General features: G+C 33.5%; 3 protein-coding genes across 3 annotated transcripts; 2 read left to right on the plus strand and 1 right to left on the minus strand.

Annotated features, from left to right (window-relative positions):
* Positions 1–3,394: 3,394 nt before the first annotated feature.
* LOC125223367 (TFIIB zinc-binding protein) lies at positions 3,395–5,123 on the minus strand. Its single transcript, XM_048126489.2, has 5 exons — positions 4,860–5,123; positions 4,308–4,348; positions 3,851–3,919; positions 3,705–3,764; positions 3,395–3,606 (listed from the first exon to the last, which is right to left on the minus strand). Exons 1-5 carry the CDS (start codon positions 4,978–4,980, stop codon positions 3,529–3,531), a joined length of 369 nt encoding a protein of 122 aa, XP_047982446.1. The 5' UTR covers positions 4,981–5,123; the 3' UTR covers positions 3,395–3,528.
* Positions 5,124–5,981: 858 nt separating this feature from the next.
* Positions 5,982–10,362, plus strand: LOC125218089 (Glutathione S-transferase family protein). The gene is made up of 6 exons (XM_048119688.2): positions 5,982–6,397; positions 8,272–8,406; positions 8,513–8,597; positions 8,756–8,850; positions 9,738–9,905; positions 9,997–10,362. Exons 1-6 carry the CDS (start codon positions 6,067–6,069, stop codon positions 10,155–10,157), a joined length of 975 nt encoding a protein of 324 aa, XP_047975645.1. The 5' UTR covers positions 5,982–6,066; the 3' UTR covers positions 10,158–10,362.
* A 4,699-nt stretch (positions 10,363–15,061) lies between these two features.
* LOC125222819 (GDSL esterase/lipase EXL3-like) lies at positions 15,062–16,753 on the plus strand. Its single transcript, XM_048125649.2, has 5 exons — positions 15,062–15,364; positions 15,463–15,593; positions 15,666–15,899; positions 16,081–16,336; positions 16,408–16,753. Exons 1-5 carry the CDS (start codon positions 15,109–15,111, stop codon positions 16,596–16,598), a joined length of 1,068 nt encoding a protein of 355 aa, XP_047981606.1. The 5' UTR covers positions 15,062–15,108; the 3' UTR covers positions 16,599–16,753.
* The last annotated feature ends 300 nt before the right edge of the window (positions 16,754–17,053 follow it).

The following is a 17,053-nucleotide window of genomic DNA, read 5'->3' on the forward strand; positions in this document are numbered from 1 at the left end:
TAGCTACAACATTCCTTACAAAACAACATGACGACGTCTCCTATAAAATTTAAATAAACATTCAACTTAATCAAAACTCAATGTCAGATGTAAGTTTACTATTCATTATATAGTACTACTAATCTTTATAACTTTAATAAAAGAAAGTGTGCATATCATGGAGTAGTATTTATTTTGATATAAAAAGATACTGTATGTTTCTTGTTATTTTTCTGGTTTATATAATTTGTTTGTTTTAATGTTCAATTTTTGCCATAATTTTTTTATATTATTTCGGTCTCATAAGTTAGCAGGAGATCACATTTTAATTTATTAAGGAAAATATATAGCGTAAGTACATAAAAATTATTAAAATAGTTAATATATTTTATTTATGATTAATATGAACTGTTTTCAGTAAACAAATTAGTTAATTAAAGCAATTGGGCAGTATATATTTTTCTTGTTTTTTGTGGAAATTTCAATATTTTTTCCATGAAACGCGAGGTCAGGGATTTCCCAAAAAGTCCCTAGAAGAAAATCAACGGTCAGCATCTGCATCACCGATATTTCTATAAACAGCCAAAATCCAGTGGCTTCCATCGCCTCGGCGGCGCCGCCCCACGCCATTCCACATCACTAAATCTTTCATCACCAAACCGCCTACTGTTGTCGGCTCATTTCTGTGCGACCACATTAAAATATACTACATCTCAATGCACCAATCAAATTGCTCTAATTTTAATTTATACTATACAATTCCCATCTCTCTCTCTATATAAAGGCCATCTATGTATGTGTGTGTAAAATTGTAAATACAAGAGTTATGAAACCTTTTACTAGTAATTAGTGTTCGATTTGTCTTAGGTTGTAGTAGTAGTAGTAATGGAAAGAGATTCATTGCACGATCATGTAATGGATCTCTACAAATCCCATCACAAAAACACAAACCCTAAACCTAATCACTACACATCCAAAGGCCTTCTAAAAGCTCCACCTCTCTCTCTCCTCCACTCCGCCGCCTTCTCTCTCCCTCCGCCGCAGCTCCCCCGCCGCGCCTCCTCCTCCCCCTCTAAAAACAAGAAGAAATCGACAAAACCTTCCACTTCCAAAAAAGAATTGAAAGAAATTACACCACCAAAGAATATTGCAAGATTTGATAATTCAGTGAGAGATGTGGTGAAAGACCGAGTGGATATGCTCTTGGGTTCCGTGATGTTTGCTATCTCTCCGCCGCCGCCTAGCAGCTTGCCGTTGCCCAGTTTTTGTTTGAGGCCGAAGCTAAGCTGCAATGTGGATGCCGGAGCCACTGATGATCTCCGCCGCCTTCTACGCCTAACCTAATTCATGCAAATGGATCAATAATGATTTCTCGTTTACCTGCTTTCACTTGAATCCTGATATATTGAGTGATTGAAAAGGAAACGTCTTATCAACTAAGTTGCATTTCCTCGTTCCTCCTCCTGATTTGTTGTTTTTAGAGATATATAATTAATACTACTATCTATGTAGTTTTAGAATGAGATGTAATATTCTGATTATTGTTTTAAGTTGTTTGATTGAATACTATGTGACCGACCAGGTCCACTGCCTCTATTGTTTTTATTAAACGAGGTGGTGTCCAACGGTATTGAATGTACCAAATTACATTTATATAATGCAAATGATATCGTTTTATAGAAGCTTTGTGTTTATAGAGTATATATCTCTTGTTAAAAGACGTAAAGTTTTTTTAATTGGATGAGTTCAAGCGACCCTTTCTTCTATCTAGCTAAGTCATCTTTTCCTTGATTCAATTGGAGGATCGGATTGATTATTATTTATACAAACACGAGTTTAATTAGTCGATTTATTAGTGAATATGAAAAAGTATTATCTGGACGAGTAAATATGTTGACCATGAAATACTACAACTATTAATTAGAATTGCTGTACACAAACTCGTATTTGAATTAGAAAGCATCATTGCACACCATGGTTGCATATAGACTAAAGTAATATTGATATAAGAAATTATAACTATTTATAGTGTATTAATTGATTGGTGATTCTAAAGGGTTAATACTATTTACTTATTATTTCAATCTTCGAGCATTTTTATGTCTATATTCCAAACTAAAAATAATCATACACTGATATTTAATCTTTTCAAAATTCACACATTAGATTTTGGGGCATTCGATCTCGTCCCATGTTTGATTTGCGGAATTGTATTGTTGTATGGAGAGATGCATATTCACAATTAATTAATTAGTTAACATTTGATTTACAATTTTTTAGTTAAACAACTTTTTTTATATCAATTTTGCAGTTTACTAAGTAGTACTACTATACATTTGGACTACTAAACACATCACTACAAATCTTAATCCTATCCACCAAACTACATACAAAAATATAAAGAGGGAACGTCTTTTTTGGTCTACGAACTTTGCTACAGTATAATTTTAGGTCCGTGAACTTTGATAATATCATTTGAGGTCCGCCAACTATGAGTTAATATCATTCGAAGTACTTTTTTACTATTTCCAAGATTTTATGGACGAAAATACCCTCAATACCTTGAAGGGTACATATTTTTAATTAACTTATCGCATACTCATATTTTTCGACTATTTTTCTAAATATAATTTGGCCTTCAATATTATCACTTAATTTTGTGACATGTAAGAAAAGTTTATTCAACATTTTATAATTAAAGAATTTTAAAAATATTTTTGAGGTATGGATACATGTAAAATACCAAGGTCACGGTCAATAGACGATACTTGAATGTTGATATATTATTTAAAAATAATATCAATATATCAATATTCAAGTATCGTTTATTGACTGTGAAATTAATTTTTACGAGTATTCACATCTTAAAAATATTTTAAAATTCTTTAATTACAGTTGAACAAGGAACTTTTCTTGCATGTCACAAAAGTGATATTATTGAAGGTTAAATCATATTTATAAAATTCGTCAAAAATATATAGTGAAGATATTTATAAAAAGATATGAGTATGTGATAAAGTTAATTAAAATACCCTTCAAGGTATTGAGGGTATTTTCGTCCAAAAAAACTTGGAAATAGTAAAAAAGTACTTCAAATGATATTAACTCATAGTTGACGGACCTAAAATGATATTTTCAAAGTTCATAGACCTAAAATGATACTTTAACAAAGTTCGTGAACCAAAAAAGTTGTTCAATCAAATATAAATCAATACTATTGAATCTTCATTTTTATCTCTAACACCAATAGAGCACTATTTATGGTATAATGAGTCTATAGTCAAAGGTCGGTGTTCTGCCGGCAACCTAAGAAAATAACCATGATATAATAGTAGTATAATTTATGCAATAGATTGGATAGTTTTATACGGACATAATTGTATAACTTGGACGGTTTAGAGCTTCTTTGACAATGTAATATAATCCTCTGAATTCTCATACCCAATCAGTTACATTGTCAAAATCTAATACATCACCCCAAAATAAAATGGGAAATCATCGTCTGTCCAAAACTACTACTATTATGATACATACAAGAGAGGGCCTCCTTTACGAGTTCTCAGTCTGTTTGTGGGCGCATACAGGGCAAGAATAGAAGATCGTCTGTCCTTCATCAGCTGATCGAATCTGAAAAGGACAAAGAAAAAGAAGGCGGCAAGCTGGTCAAAATAGAAATTGTGATATAAACAGCTAAATGTGCTTGTATGTAATAGCTGATAGTTTACCTGTCTAGCAACGTAAGCAAGGCCCAAGTGCTGGCATGCTTTGCATTTTGCATTGTAATCCTGTATGACGAAGAAAAACATGACATGAGCACTAGTAGTTTTATACGTACAACATAAGAGACAGCACGTATATGAATATTTCTGACCATTTGTTTCAGTTCCCTCTCCTCTTCTACATCCTCAAGGGTAGACACTCCCATCTCCCTCCTCAAATCCTGCAACATATATGGTTTTTCAATTGCATTTAAATGATACAGGAAGATTGTTTTCTGCAAGCTATATGGTTTGACAATTGCAGATAAGCGATGTAGGAAGATTACTATCCTATGTTTTCAACATCCAACTAAATAGAAATGAAATGAGGAACTCTGTAGCAGCTCGGAAGTAACAAAATCTAGCATATCCAAGGCTATTCGCACAAAGCACTTCTCTTTTTAGAAAAGAGCATCAAGTTCTTAATTCACATAATTACTAAAGACCATACGCCTGCATCCTTTCACAGCTAATTACAACACTGAAAATGATCAAACTCTTTACTTCTTAAACCACAAATCCTATGACATTAATGAATGACAACCCACACAATCAAACCAAACATCATACCTCAGCACTGACTGTATAGCGGATCGTTTTTCTCTTCATATCTGAAGACAATATAAAGGAAACATTCAATCAATAGGCAGAAACTACTAGCTCCAAGTTCATAAATGAGAAACATAAAACTCAATAATATATCTGCCACTCTTAAGAAATCAAAACTAATTATATTTCTCTCTGCAGTTAGTACACCAATTCTATAGCCAGTACAATACCACTAAATCATATCATCCTTAAACTCATGCACTACTATATCAAGTATAAGTCCAGCATCAAACCACTATGTTCAATATTTGCATCTACCTGTAAAGTGATCATATCTAAAGAGTTTAATAAGGTAATCAATCTCCTATTATATTATTATTAAGATCACTTAAATTGATCATCCCCATAATTCAATATACAAATTTCGAAGTTAATTAAAGCTGCTGTTTTATTGATTCCAATAGAACTCAAAATTCAGCAAAAAGAAACTAATTACAGTAAAACTCCAATCGTTCCTCAAGAGTTAAGACGATATAGTGGCAATGGAGTATGAAGAAAAGAGAAAAAATTGACCTTTGAGACGCTTCTGGGATTTACACAATGGGCATCGAGCATACTTGGGCGAGCTGAAGGAGAGCATTGTCCCGCACAATTCGCAGAACATGAAGTCACGCTGACGGCAGTACTCCGACATACTTTAGATTTTCCGAACGAAAATTGAATGATAAAAGTGATGTGTTGGGGAAGAAGAGAGCGCTGGGAGAAGGGATTTAGGAATAGGGTTTATCAGAAAAAGGGGATGACTGAATTCTTCAAGAGAAAAAGCGGCAATGGCCCCAATTACCGGCCCATTTTTATTTTAGCCCATTTTGGATTGATAAAAGACTTTTATTTATATGGCCTCTAAATTTATCAATTTATTTGAATCGACGTGCTACTTTGGAATTTGGGATTTAAAATTATTTCTTCATCATACTTCTATCCTTATCTAAATACCATAATTATAATTATACTACTTCTTCAAATAGAAAAATATATTAATGCTTAAAATAGATAGATATATTTCCTCAAACATTTTGTTAATTTGGTTATTCAGTCATTCGTGATTTTATTTCACTCATATAGGAAAAATCTTTTGAATGCCCAATATGCGTATGCGCATTGTGCACCTGTCACGCCCCCTCCTCTTCCCTCACTATCGCCACCTACATTCCTACCTCTCCATCCTCCCTTTCCTTAACAACCGTCTCTCACCTTCTCATTGTCATTGTCTCTCTGCAAATCCACCGACATCACCGCTGTGAGTGTAATTGTAAAACTTAGAGTACCTAAGAGTGATGTTTACATTTGATTAATTTTTTCAGCCACGCTCTTTTGTTTTTCTTAAATTAAATCAGCAAAAAGTGACACGTTTATTGATTGATAGTCATAGATCATGTACTACTTCTTCCGTCTCATTAGTGTTGAGTCGTATTTCATTTATAGATCATCTGTCAATTTTAATTGCAAAGTTGTAACATATTAATAATCTCTCTTATTCCATTCCCACTTCACTAATTCACTTAATATTTTTGTTAAATCTCTAAGAAATGTCGCAACAAGAACATTTAAGTCCAAAATGAAAATAAAAATAAAAAGGGCCAAAGCCAAAACCCATAAGCCATTTGTAAGGTGAGGTGAGGTGTACAGAATCTAAAACCCTTGTATAAACCACATAATTCTAAAAACCCTTTTCTCCAACTTTCTAGTTTTTTCATTTCACACACCAAAAAATCTCCCCATGTTTCCTCAGATGCGAAGGGCCGCCGGACTCGCCGCCGTTCGCCGCGCCGCTGGAGGCATCGCCTCCGCGGACCAGCACCACCGCCTCTTCCAGGCGGCGCTCTTCACCTCCAGCAGCGCTAACTCCTCCTCGAGATCTCACTGGTTCTCGTACAACGGCATCGCAGGCGACAAGGCCGCCACACACGCTGTTTTCGGAACAATGCTCTTCTCCACGGCCGCCACTGCCATCGTCGAAGAGGCTCACGCCAAAGAGGCCGTCAAATTCCGCCCAAAAGATGTCGTTCTCTACCAGTATGAAGCTTGCCCCTTCTGCAATAAAGTTAAAGGTATTTGATTTCGATTCTGCCTTCAGCGGTTTTCTGTGTACTGTTTCCTTCAATCAATCGGGAATTATCCATCAATAATGTTAGAATTGCAATTTGGATCCGTTATTGGTGTGACTTGATTAGTTTGTGAGCCTTCGTTATATTATACTATTGCTGAAAGTCAAACTAAGCAATTGTTAGTTTTGATTATCTGAAATTCAAAGATCGGCTTGATAGGTGTTATACGATGTATTAATTGTGACACTGTCGAACTATTTGAGCTCGATCCGTGTTGTTTATTGAAATCCAGTGTATTGAGCACCAGACAAGCTCAAACCTAATTTTGGAGCTCAATAACAGTTGAACAAGCATGTACAGTGTATTTTCTGTCTTTGTTAGAGAATGATGGATCGCAGGTTATAGACATGTCATGTTGAAAATTACTAGAACTGTTTGTGGACTGAATGTTAATATAATTCTCCTTACACATGCAATTGTTTAAGTTTCATAGAATCTGGAGGTTTTCGTCGATTGTTTTTTAAATAAGAACTTTTAATCAAGTTATTGTTCATATTTGCTTTGCCTACCCTTCTGGCTGGTGTCTATTTGTAGAACTATTTGTTACCATTAAGCATAATCACTGCATCTTGATGAGAACATTCTTTTGGTTATGATTGACCCGGGTGCAACTTACTGGTTATTGATCTCTTTGGTTAGTTATCAACATTAGACAGATTTCATGTGTGTATCAATTCACATGTAAGTACTTTTTACTAGTTAGTGATATGTGGACTTAACAAAGGGGACCCTGTTTTGTTTCTTACATTCGAGTATATTTTAGAGAACTAAGAGGCTTGATGAACTAGACAATCACAACTTTCCTGATCTTGCTTGATATAGCTAGGCTTCTCTAGGATATTTTAACCAGTGTTGTTAGAGGCGCGTGGCACAATGGGGCGATTATATAAAAATCCGGAGGGTGATAGAATGCTTCTTTTCTTGCTATACTCAAAAGAATTTGAGCAAAAGAAAGAAGAATTAATGGGGAAGAAAATAATAAGGAATAATTAATGTCTTGAGAAGAGGAGAATAGCGGTTTTATTTTTGGAGAAATTATAAAATTTGTTATTTTTGGCAATAGTTTTGTTGATTTGAATGGATTAGGATCAGATTAAAAGGAAAAGATTTCAACATTAATTATGATTGATTTATTTTAGGAAAAGAAGATTTGATAAGATTTGAAGTCTTTAGGGCTTTCTTATTTAAAATTTTCAGCCGCCCCAGGCCGGCCCCGTGAATATGGGTCACCTAAGCTAACTCGCGGCGATTCAGTTGGCGCCCCGCCCCCCAGACACTTTTTTAACAACACTGATTATAGTTGAAGTGATTCTAGCTTGATAAAAGTTTAGGATATCTCTTCCTCATTTTATTATGTAGTAAGATGCATCTTGGTGTCTAATATGAGTGACGGGTTTTGATGCACTATCTTATCGATTCTGGTGCTAATGCACCTGTTGCCTAAATTTTATCAAAGCAAATCCCTTTAAATACGTGCAAGGTTAAAAATTTAAAATTAATGCGAAGGCCAACAGTTGAAGCTAATAAAATTTTATGTACATTCAGACTGTAAATCTGCTTTCTGCCTAACCCTGATCCAAGAAAATGTGCGTTAAACTGAGGTGTGCAAGTGCAATTTAACATAATGATATAAATGACATGCCAGTTGTTGATAGTATATATGAGCAAGGAAATGACAATCTGTGCTGTTTTTAAGTCATGTAGCATCCTTTTCTGATCATTATCTTGTTAGCTGCTACTCCCAATCATATTAAGTATTCTCTTGTGAGCATGTTGATATTCATAACACGGGTACGTTTCTGTCCTTTACTTTCCAGCATTCCTGGATTACTATGACATACCATACAAAGTTGTGGAGGTCAACCCTCTTAGCAAAAAGGAAACCAAGTGGTCTGAATACAAGAAAGTACCCATATTGATGGTTGATGGAGTACAAATGGTTGACTCTTCAGGTATTGAATAAGTAGAACATGAGATCAGTATGACATCTGGTTTCAATTAGTTTATCAAAAAGGTGTGTCCTAAGTTCCTAACTCTCTTCATGTGTTTTCTAATTAGAAATAATTGATAAATTGTACACAAAGATCAATCCTGGCGCGGTCATTGATTCTGCTGAAGAAAGTGAGGAGAAGAAGTGGCGAAGGCATGTGCTTCTGACTCTTATAATGTCACGCTTTTTCTATATTGCTCTTTTCCATTCATGCCCAATTTTATTAATATTGTTATTTTGTCATTTGGACAAGTCTCTCAAGTATGACTATTTGATGAGGATTAACTGTATCCCAATTACTATCATTGCAGATGGGTGGACAATCACTTGGTGCACATTTTATCTCCTAATATATACAGATCTATTTCTGAGGCTATTGATTCATTTGACTACATCACTACAAAGGGTAAGATCTTTTTAAAATTTGTTCAGTTGCTTGCGATATTTATTGAATTTGAAAATTATGTCTCAGTTTGTCCATATTTGAGGCAGATTGTGTTGTTGTTTTCAAATTTTGTAGCCTTTTTCAATTTGCGGAATTGCGTGCAAATTGATGGTTATAATGTATATAAAAAGCAGGTGCTGAATAGGGCAGGCACATTGTAAGAGATGCACAAGATGCTTATTTTAACGTAATAGTTTCACCTACTGTGGAGAAACAGAAACAGAGATTAATAATAACATTGCTACAGCAGAGACATAATTCATAATTCATAATGTCATGAGAAAGAACAATCATCTCAGTCATTTCCTTTCACTACTATCATGTACCACTATAATTTAGTAGTATAACAAAGCAAAATATAGATCTCCAAGGTGCCTGGCTATGCAGGAACTACCTTTTCCTGATAAATGTTTATTTGTTTCTTATAGTCATGACAGTCTCTTGTGTTGATGTGTATCTTATTAAGCTCATCCCCCTATTATTGATGCTAGTAGTCTTTCTTAGCTATCATACTAGCCGTGTTAAAGAATGTGTGTTAGTGCACGTTTGGACCTTGGCTTTTGAAGTGCTTTGAGGTACTAATAATCTTACTTCCTATGAGAGGCAAAACTATTCATTGGCTGTTTTCGCTGGTTGTTACTCGTTATCCTTTGTCTCAAGATTAATGCTGATTGAACCGTTTAATGGCTGGTTTTGCTGGCTGTTACCAAAATTTCTCTTTTTTCTTTCCATTTTTTAAAAAAGAATAAATAATATTTTAGCTGGTTGTTACTCCTTATCCTTTGTCTCAAAACTTGACATTGCTTTCTTTCTCTATTCTCTTAACTGCGCTGGTCTGTGGTTTGCAGGCAACTTCAGCTTCATGGAGAAAATGAGTGCAAAATATGTCGGAGCTGGTGCGATGTATTTTATATCGAAGAGGTTGAAGAAAAGACACAACATTACAGATGAGAGGGCGGCCTTGTATGAAGCTGCCGAAACATGGGTAGATGCTCTTCAGGGTCGAGATTTTCTAGGTTCGTCTCATGACCAAGTTCGGCTGTGCTGATACTAGATTCACCTGTGCAACATTACAGCTTATTCTTATTCATAACCTTCTTGCACCAGGTGGAGCAAAACCCAACCTAGCTGACCTAGCCGTCTTTGGTGTCTTGAAATCCATTCGCTACCTCAGGGCTGGTCAAGACATGGTACAGCATACACGCATTGGTGATTGGTATGATCGGATGGAAAATGCTGTCGGAGTGTCTGCCGGATTCCGGGAATAGAAATAGGCTATTGACGTTTAATTGAATGATTGGCTTATAACAATATTGGTATCATAGGAGTCTTGATATCTCCAAACCGTTATTGCCATTTTCTCTTAAAAGTTAATTTTTTTTGAAGGTTTTCAAAATATAAGAAAATAATGTTCCTCCCATGCTTGTTGAAGTGTGGTACGGTAAATGATAATTATTCTTGGTTTTTAGGTTACCAAGTTTGTGTTTTGCGCATTTTATAATTATCAAAGCATTGATTAGTTCTGATTTTGTAGCTAATCTAGATATGGCTTGATTATTAGTGTATGTGGCATTATTGAACATTAACTAAAACGATTTCACACTATAAGTAGCGAAATGACATTGTATAAATATTAAATTACATAATCTAGGTTTATATCAAGAAGAATGGGACAGAATGGAGACGATGAAAAAATTATGAACAAAATATTTGTATTCCTTTTTGGTATGTACAATTTAGTTGCGTTATTTCATATTTTGGCTATAAGAATGACATCTAATCACTCTTATTTTATTCTTTTTCTACTTTAATGTCTCTCATCTTTTCTAAATATTGTATTCTCTTTCTTATTTTTATTTATTTCATTTAATACAATTTTCTAAATATTTGTGCTCAAAAGAAACATCTAACTCAGTTAAGACGAAGGAAATACAAAGGTTTTCACAAATGAGATGATTTAATTTAGTGGAGTATATTACAATATCATCTCACTTACATCTGATAACGCTATATTAAAATCATTCAATTATGTTAGTGACAAAATCTTGATTGACTCTAAAAGTAAACAACCTAGTAGGTTGTTAATTGACATACATGTATTGTAAAGCTAATATGTAAAATTAAAAAAAAAATGTAAGTAGAAGATTAAGGATTTACACGTACATACCTAAAAAATTGACGAAGAAATCGAATATGACATGACAATTAAATTAACGTAGTTTGATGTTAGATTTTTGTAACGAAAAGACCAGCCTTTGTTATTACGGCTTTTCGTGAGCCAGCAATTGAAACAGCCGATTCTACCTATATTGTTATTATTATATTAACAAAACAAAACCAAAAAGGAGATAAGGCCGATTTAGCTTATTAATAATGTGTGGTAGTGAGTTTCAACATTATTTGTAATAAATGATGTCACAGCGACATGCTATACATTAATACATACCACATGCAATATACAACAATCATTCAACTCTATTGAAAGCAACTTCTAGTAGTGAAGAGTGAAAGACAATCATCAAATCATTCTTTTTGGACTTCAATTAAGTAAAACAAGATTAGGTGATGGTGACCAAATTAGTGACAAATGTTAGTACATTTTTAGTTAATGTTGTGATAAATACTTAGCTAACATGATTAACACTTAGCTACTATGATTAATACTTTACCATCTCATTAATTAACACCATTAATATTGTACATAATTGGTTCGCACATTTGAGATCAACTCATCAACGCGCACCAATTTTCTTCCGATACATATAGGAGCAGACAAAGAAATTTGTTTTGGTAGAGATATATTTTAGATTTTAAATTTGGAATTTATGTCATAAACTTAATAGTATTTCAAATTTCTAGTATACGTATTAGTTATGATCTAAAATTGTACTAGCTAGTATTATGCATTTATGTGGAGTACTCACTTTGTCCTATTCTAATAGTACTATATACTAGTAACACAGGAAACAAAATAAAACAGAGATATACTAATAATCTCACATTTCAATAAATGTATCAAGCAGAGTGGACGTCCCAAATAAAAAAAAATAGTAATATCAAATAAAATGACCAAAGGTGGTATAAACATATAAGTTCAAAATAACTATTTTGGTCTAAAAATTATATAAAACTAGCCTAAGATATCTTTTGGTACGCGAATAATACGCGTGACAGACCAAAATTAACTATTATACGAATACATATAATACAAATTTATTTATTTTATATAAAAAATAACTATATATTATACAGTATTTATATTAATAACATTTTTTTAATAAATACCTAGTAAACATAATTAATGTGTATACTTATGGAGAGAGAGGGCAGTTAGGAGTTAGTTGATTGATACGGCTCGTGAATCATTTCATGTTAATGCAAAACCTAATAACCACATTTTCAGGCCTACAATTATAACGATTTTTATTCTATTTCTTGAAGATGAGTTATTTACGAAAATTTGTGAAGGCATTTGTTGACTTTTCTATTAATATGTTTGGTTAATAGTACTATTCATGATTATTCAAGGTATTATAATCATGTTTCCAATTTCGTGTATATTATCAATTGACCCAACTTTCAGCGAAATTATATAGAATATCTCATTATATAAAATCTGGTGATAGTAAGTTCATTCATAGGCTGAGGTGGGATATTGATTTATCTTATGATTCAAATTTTGTTGATACTATAATATAGTATCTCTAAAATAATGCAATATTTATTTTATCTATATATTAACAAAATTTTGTAGATAAGCCGGTGTCTTATGTTCAAAATGATGCATATATATGGACTTGTGACGTCTCACCAATATCACTAATTAAAATATCCAACGGAATTAATTGTAATTAAGTTTACTTAAATCGATCGGTTTAAAGAGCACCGTATAGATAGCAGGTTTGACAGAAAGTTATGGATCTCTTTGGTATATGAATCATATTATTATCCATTTAATCCAACTCAGAATAAAAATGGCTATTTAAGGATTCGAATCTAATTGACTTGGAGAACACAATGTTACTTTTGCATGCATCTTCATTCGTGGATTAAAATTGGTGCCCTAGTTGTTTTCACTGTCAATCACCTTATTGATAGAAGATCTGCAGTTATCAGAGATTTGAATGTAGACTAAAAAAGTGATTGGTACGTCGCTTAGTAAAATCCGGAGATATGCTTTTCTTCTTCCACTATTGTTTTTGTCTGATTTCTTGAGGTGTTCTGTTGTTTGGGTGCTTTTGTGTTGTTTGGTCAGTAGGCCTTTTTTTTAAAGATTTTGTTTGACTATTCACTCGTCATTCCTTAGTTATTAGCTTAGTCTTATTTTTGTCTGTTGTTTTTGCGGTCTTTTGAACCTTAATTTTATACACTGGACCATTGATTGCTACAATTTTTATATTTGAGCTTTTCTAATTGCCTAAAATAATGACATGAAAGAAGAAAAAAAGGTACACAAATTATAATGATTGCACCTCTCAATGCTATAAATATAATTGTTTGAATATTATTAGATACTAATTGATCAATCTTAAATATAACGTTACACCCTAGTTTATACCTTTCTATTTTTAAATATCTAATTTAACTAAGAAAATTATATATTTACATTTTTGGATTTTGAAATCATGTTTTTAGATCAAGTTTTGTTTTGACACTCCTACTAGTGGTAACATTTAGCACTAATGAAAGGTTTAATATGAATCCTACTAAAAATTGTATCAATATATTATACTCTGACTTATCTCTTTGCGAAAATACGGCAGATTTGTATTGAAAAAAGCTAATTCAATGTGGCAGTTTACCGAACTAATTAATTTCTAGAATCTAGTAAACGTAACAACTAGTATTGCAGAATTTGAATGAATATAAAAATTTAGTACTACTACTAACTAGTATTGCTGAATTTAAGGTTTATTTTAATGTTTGGGTAGTGGAAAGATATTGTGACTCATCAGATTTTTTATTATTAAGCATATAAGAGGTGTTAGCTTATTATTGATGCACTATTTTTTTTATTAAATTTATATCTACCAGAAAAATTGATATTGGGAGTTGGGACATGTTTATTAGCATTATGAAAATTCTTGTATATATTAAATATAATTATGTATAACTGGTGATATTTTTCGCATTGTGTATAGTTCAGAATACTTCCAATTATGGCCAATAATTCAGGGTATCAAATTGTAATAGTATTTCAAACTTTTTTTATAAAAAAATCCACAAAAATGAATATTGTTTAGTTTCATCAATAAAAAATACTAGTATCTCAAACTTTCTGCAATTAATAAATTTAGTGGTCTGTAGCTGAATGGAGGCAGATCACCAAACTACGTTTAATTATTACTAGTAATTTATTATGGACCTACCCTAACAACGACTTAATGATGAAATGTGGATTTTCAGACTAATTAATCAAATCTTAATTGGATTTCGAACCGTATCATAATTCAAATCTTGGATATTTTTAGATTACGCCTAAATATTGGAATATTATTTGATTTTTTCATCTACTAGTAATTAAGGCTAATATATTCATTTGATTTATCTAAGCAGTCTGTTAAAATTTTGGAGAACTACTTGACTAATTGCTTATGTAAATGAGTCAATAATAGTAATTATAATAATAATTGTTATATCAAAAAATATATAAAAAAAATATTATTTCTCGTGAAGCAGAGATCAAAGTATTATGCATGGCTATCCTTAATGAAATTGTCACATAGAATTAAATTTTGTACACCTAACTTGTGTGCAAGTGGAAATAAAGAACACACGTATACATATACAACAAATACTTTATTACTTTCCACTATTCATTTAAAAAATACAGACACGTATATGTTACTAATACTATAAGAGAAAAGATAAATTTACATAATAATATGTTATGTCGTAATTAAATATCCCCTATTAATAACAAATATAACAAATTAAGGTAATTTAAAATACAAACACAAAATTCTGTAGTTGGAAGCATAAAAAGCAAAGGAAACAATAAATAAAAAGAAAGGCATGCATGGAGTTTAGAGTTTAGAGCAATTAAAGGCGTACAACAATATATGTTTACAAGTTACTTTTGTATTAATTAATGTATTATTCCATAGTAAAATAATGTCATGTTCGGAATTAATTAGAGGCACGTGAGTATATATATATAGATGCATTTTGGAGGGCAAGGCAAAAAAAGAGAGAAAGAAAAGGAAAAAGGTTGTGAAGATGAGGAGGAATTCATGGAGTGGGTTTGGTGTAATTGTGTATGTAATGATGAGTTTTTGTGAAGGGCGTGTGGATCTCCCGCCAAACGTAACGGTTCCGGCAGTATTTGCGTTTGGAGATTCGATCGTTGATCAAGGCATGAACAATCATATGGCAACACTTGTCAAATGCAATTTCCCGCCCTACGGAAGAGATCTCAACAACGCCGTTCCCACCGGCAGATTTAGCAACGGCAAGACTCCTCCGGACTTCATCGGTATGTTTAACAACATAGCAAAACTGTGATATCTAATGACACACTTTGAACTCAATCAAACCATCTGATTGTAACAAAAATTGATTTCTGCATTGCAGCCTCAGAACTGGGAGTGAAAGAACTGATACCAGCTTATCTTGATCCCAATTTGAAGCCTCAAGACCTTCCAACTGGAGTCAGCTTTGCTTCGGGAGGATGCGGCTTCGACCCGCAAACTGCTCAAATAGTGGTACGAGTTTCCATATGTGATGCAACCGTATATACGTACAGTTTTGTCCTAATGTTTGTGAAAAACGTGCAGTCAGCAATACCTCTGTCTGATCAGTTGAATCATTTCAAAGAATACATTGGAAAGCTGAAAGCAGCAGTTGGGGAAGAAAAGGCCAAGTTTATCTTGGCCAACAGCTTATACCTGGTGGTGGCAGGCAGTGATGATCTTGCCAACACTTACTTCACCATCGGCATCCGTCGCCGGCAATACGACGTCAATTCATACACCGATCTCATGGTGTCCTCGGCTTCCAACTTCATTCAGGTAGTAGAAAAGATGTTGACAAATAAACACACATAATCATATACAAGTTGTTAAGCCAGCTATAATATTCCACTGCAATTTACAAGAAACAGATCATAGTTATAACAGGATATTGGGCCTACTAAAACACTGAAAAACATCCTTCTTGAATCATGAGTTTTGATTTACCAATAAAACATAGGAACTATACAAGCTTGGAGCGAGACGAATCGCTGTTTTCGGCACCCCACCAATAGGATGTTTGCCGGCTCAGAGAACCCTTGCAGGCGGCATAGCGAGGATGTGTTCCGAGGAAGAAAATCAGGCTGCCCAAAAGGTTAACGAAAAGCTCTCACCGGCACTCGCTTCCCTCGCCAAACGCTTGCCTCAGTCCAAGATTGTTTACGTCAACATCTACGACCCTCTTCTTGATCTCATCCAACACCCTCAAAACCACGGTTAGCCACATTCGATCATTTCTTTCCAACACATATGCACATACATACCTTACTACTACTGTCTTTCTCAGGGTTCGAGGTTAGTGACAAAGGCTGCTGCGGGACAGGAAACATAGAAGTGGTCATACTGTGTAACAAATTGAGCAGAACGTGCAGCGATGACTCTAAGTACGTGTTTTGGGACAGCTACCATCCCACTGAGAGAGCATACCGGGTTCTCGTTGATCTAATCCTACACAAATACATCAACGCCTTAGAATGAGGCCTCCAACTGCCTAAAACAATTTTATTTATTGGGACCAATGTTTAAACAGAGGGCTTTTGTTTAACATGTTTTCTTTCTTATGTAAATCATCTGCCTCAACTCATATGTTCTACTTCTCAATCAATTCAGTGTTATGATTAATTTGCAACAAATTGAACAAGCATTTTTTATATGAATGATCTCAAGCTCTACCAAACATTTGAGGACAGTGTAATGCCATAATTCATCCACTATTACGAAAGATTTATTGTTCTAAAATCCTCTTCACAACTTCAACCTGCAGGCGATTATGAAATGAGATCTTTTCTAGCAGTACAATATAATATCTCAAATGAAACAGAGCAACTTTCAAATTTATTGTATATCCTATTCTAATCGTAGTAGATAGTAACATAGGAAAAAAAATAAAATAAAGACATATACTAATAATCTCACATTTCAAGAAATGTATC

Source organism: Salvia hispanica, chromosome 1 (genome assembly GCF_029641045.1).
Source record: "Salvia hispanica isolate PSC_SH4W2 chromosome 1, Shi_PSC_v1, whole genome shotgun sequence".
Taxonomy (NCBI): Eukaryota; Viridiplantae; Streptophyta; class Magnoliopsida; order Lamiales; family Lamiaceae; genus Salvia; species Salvia hispanica.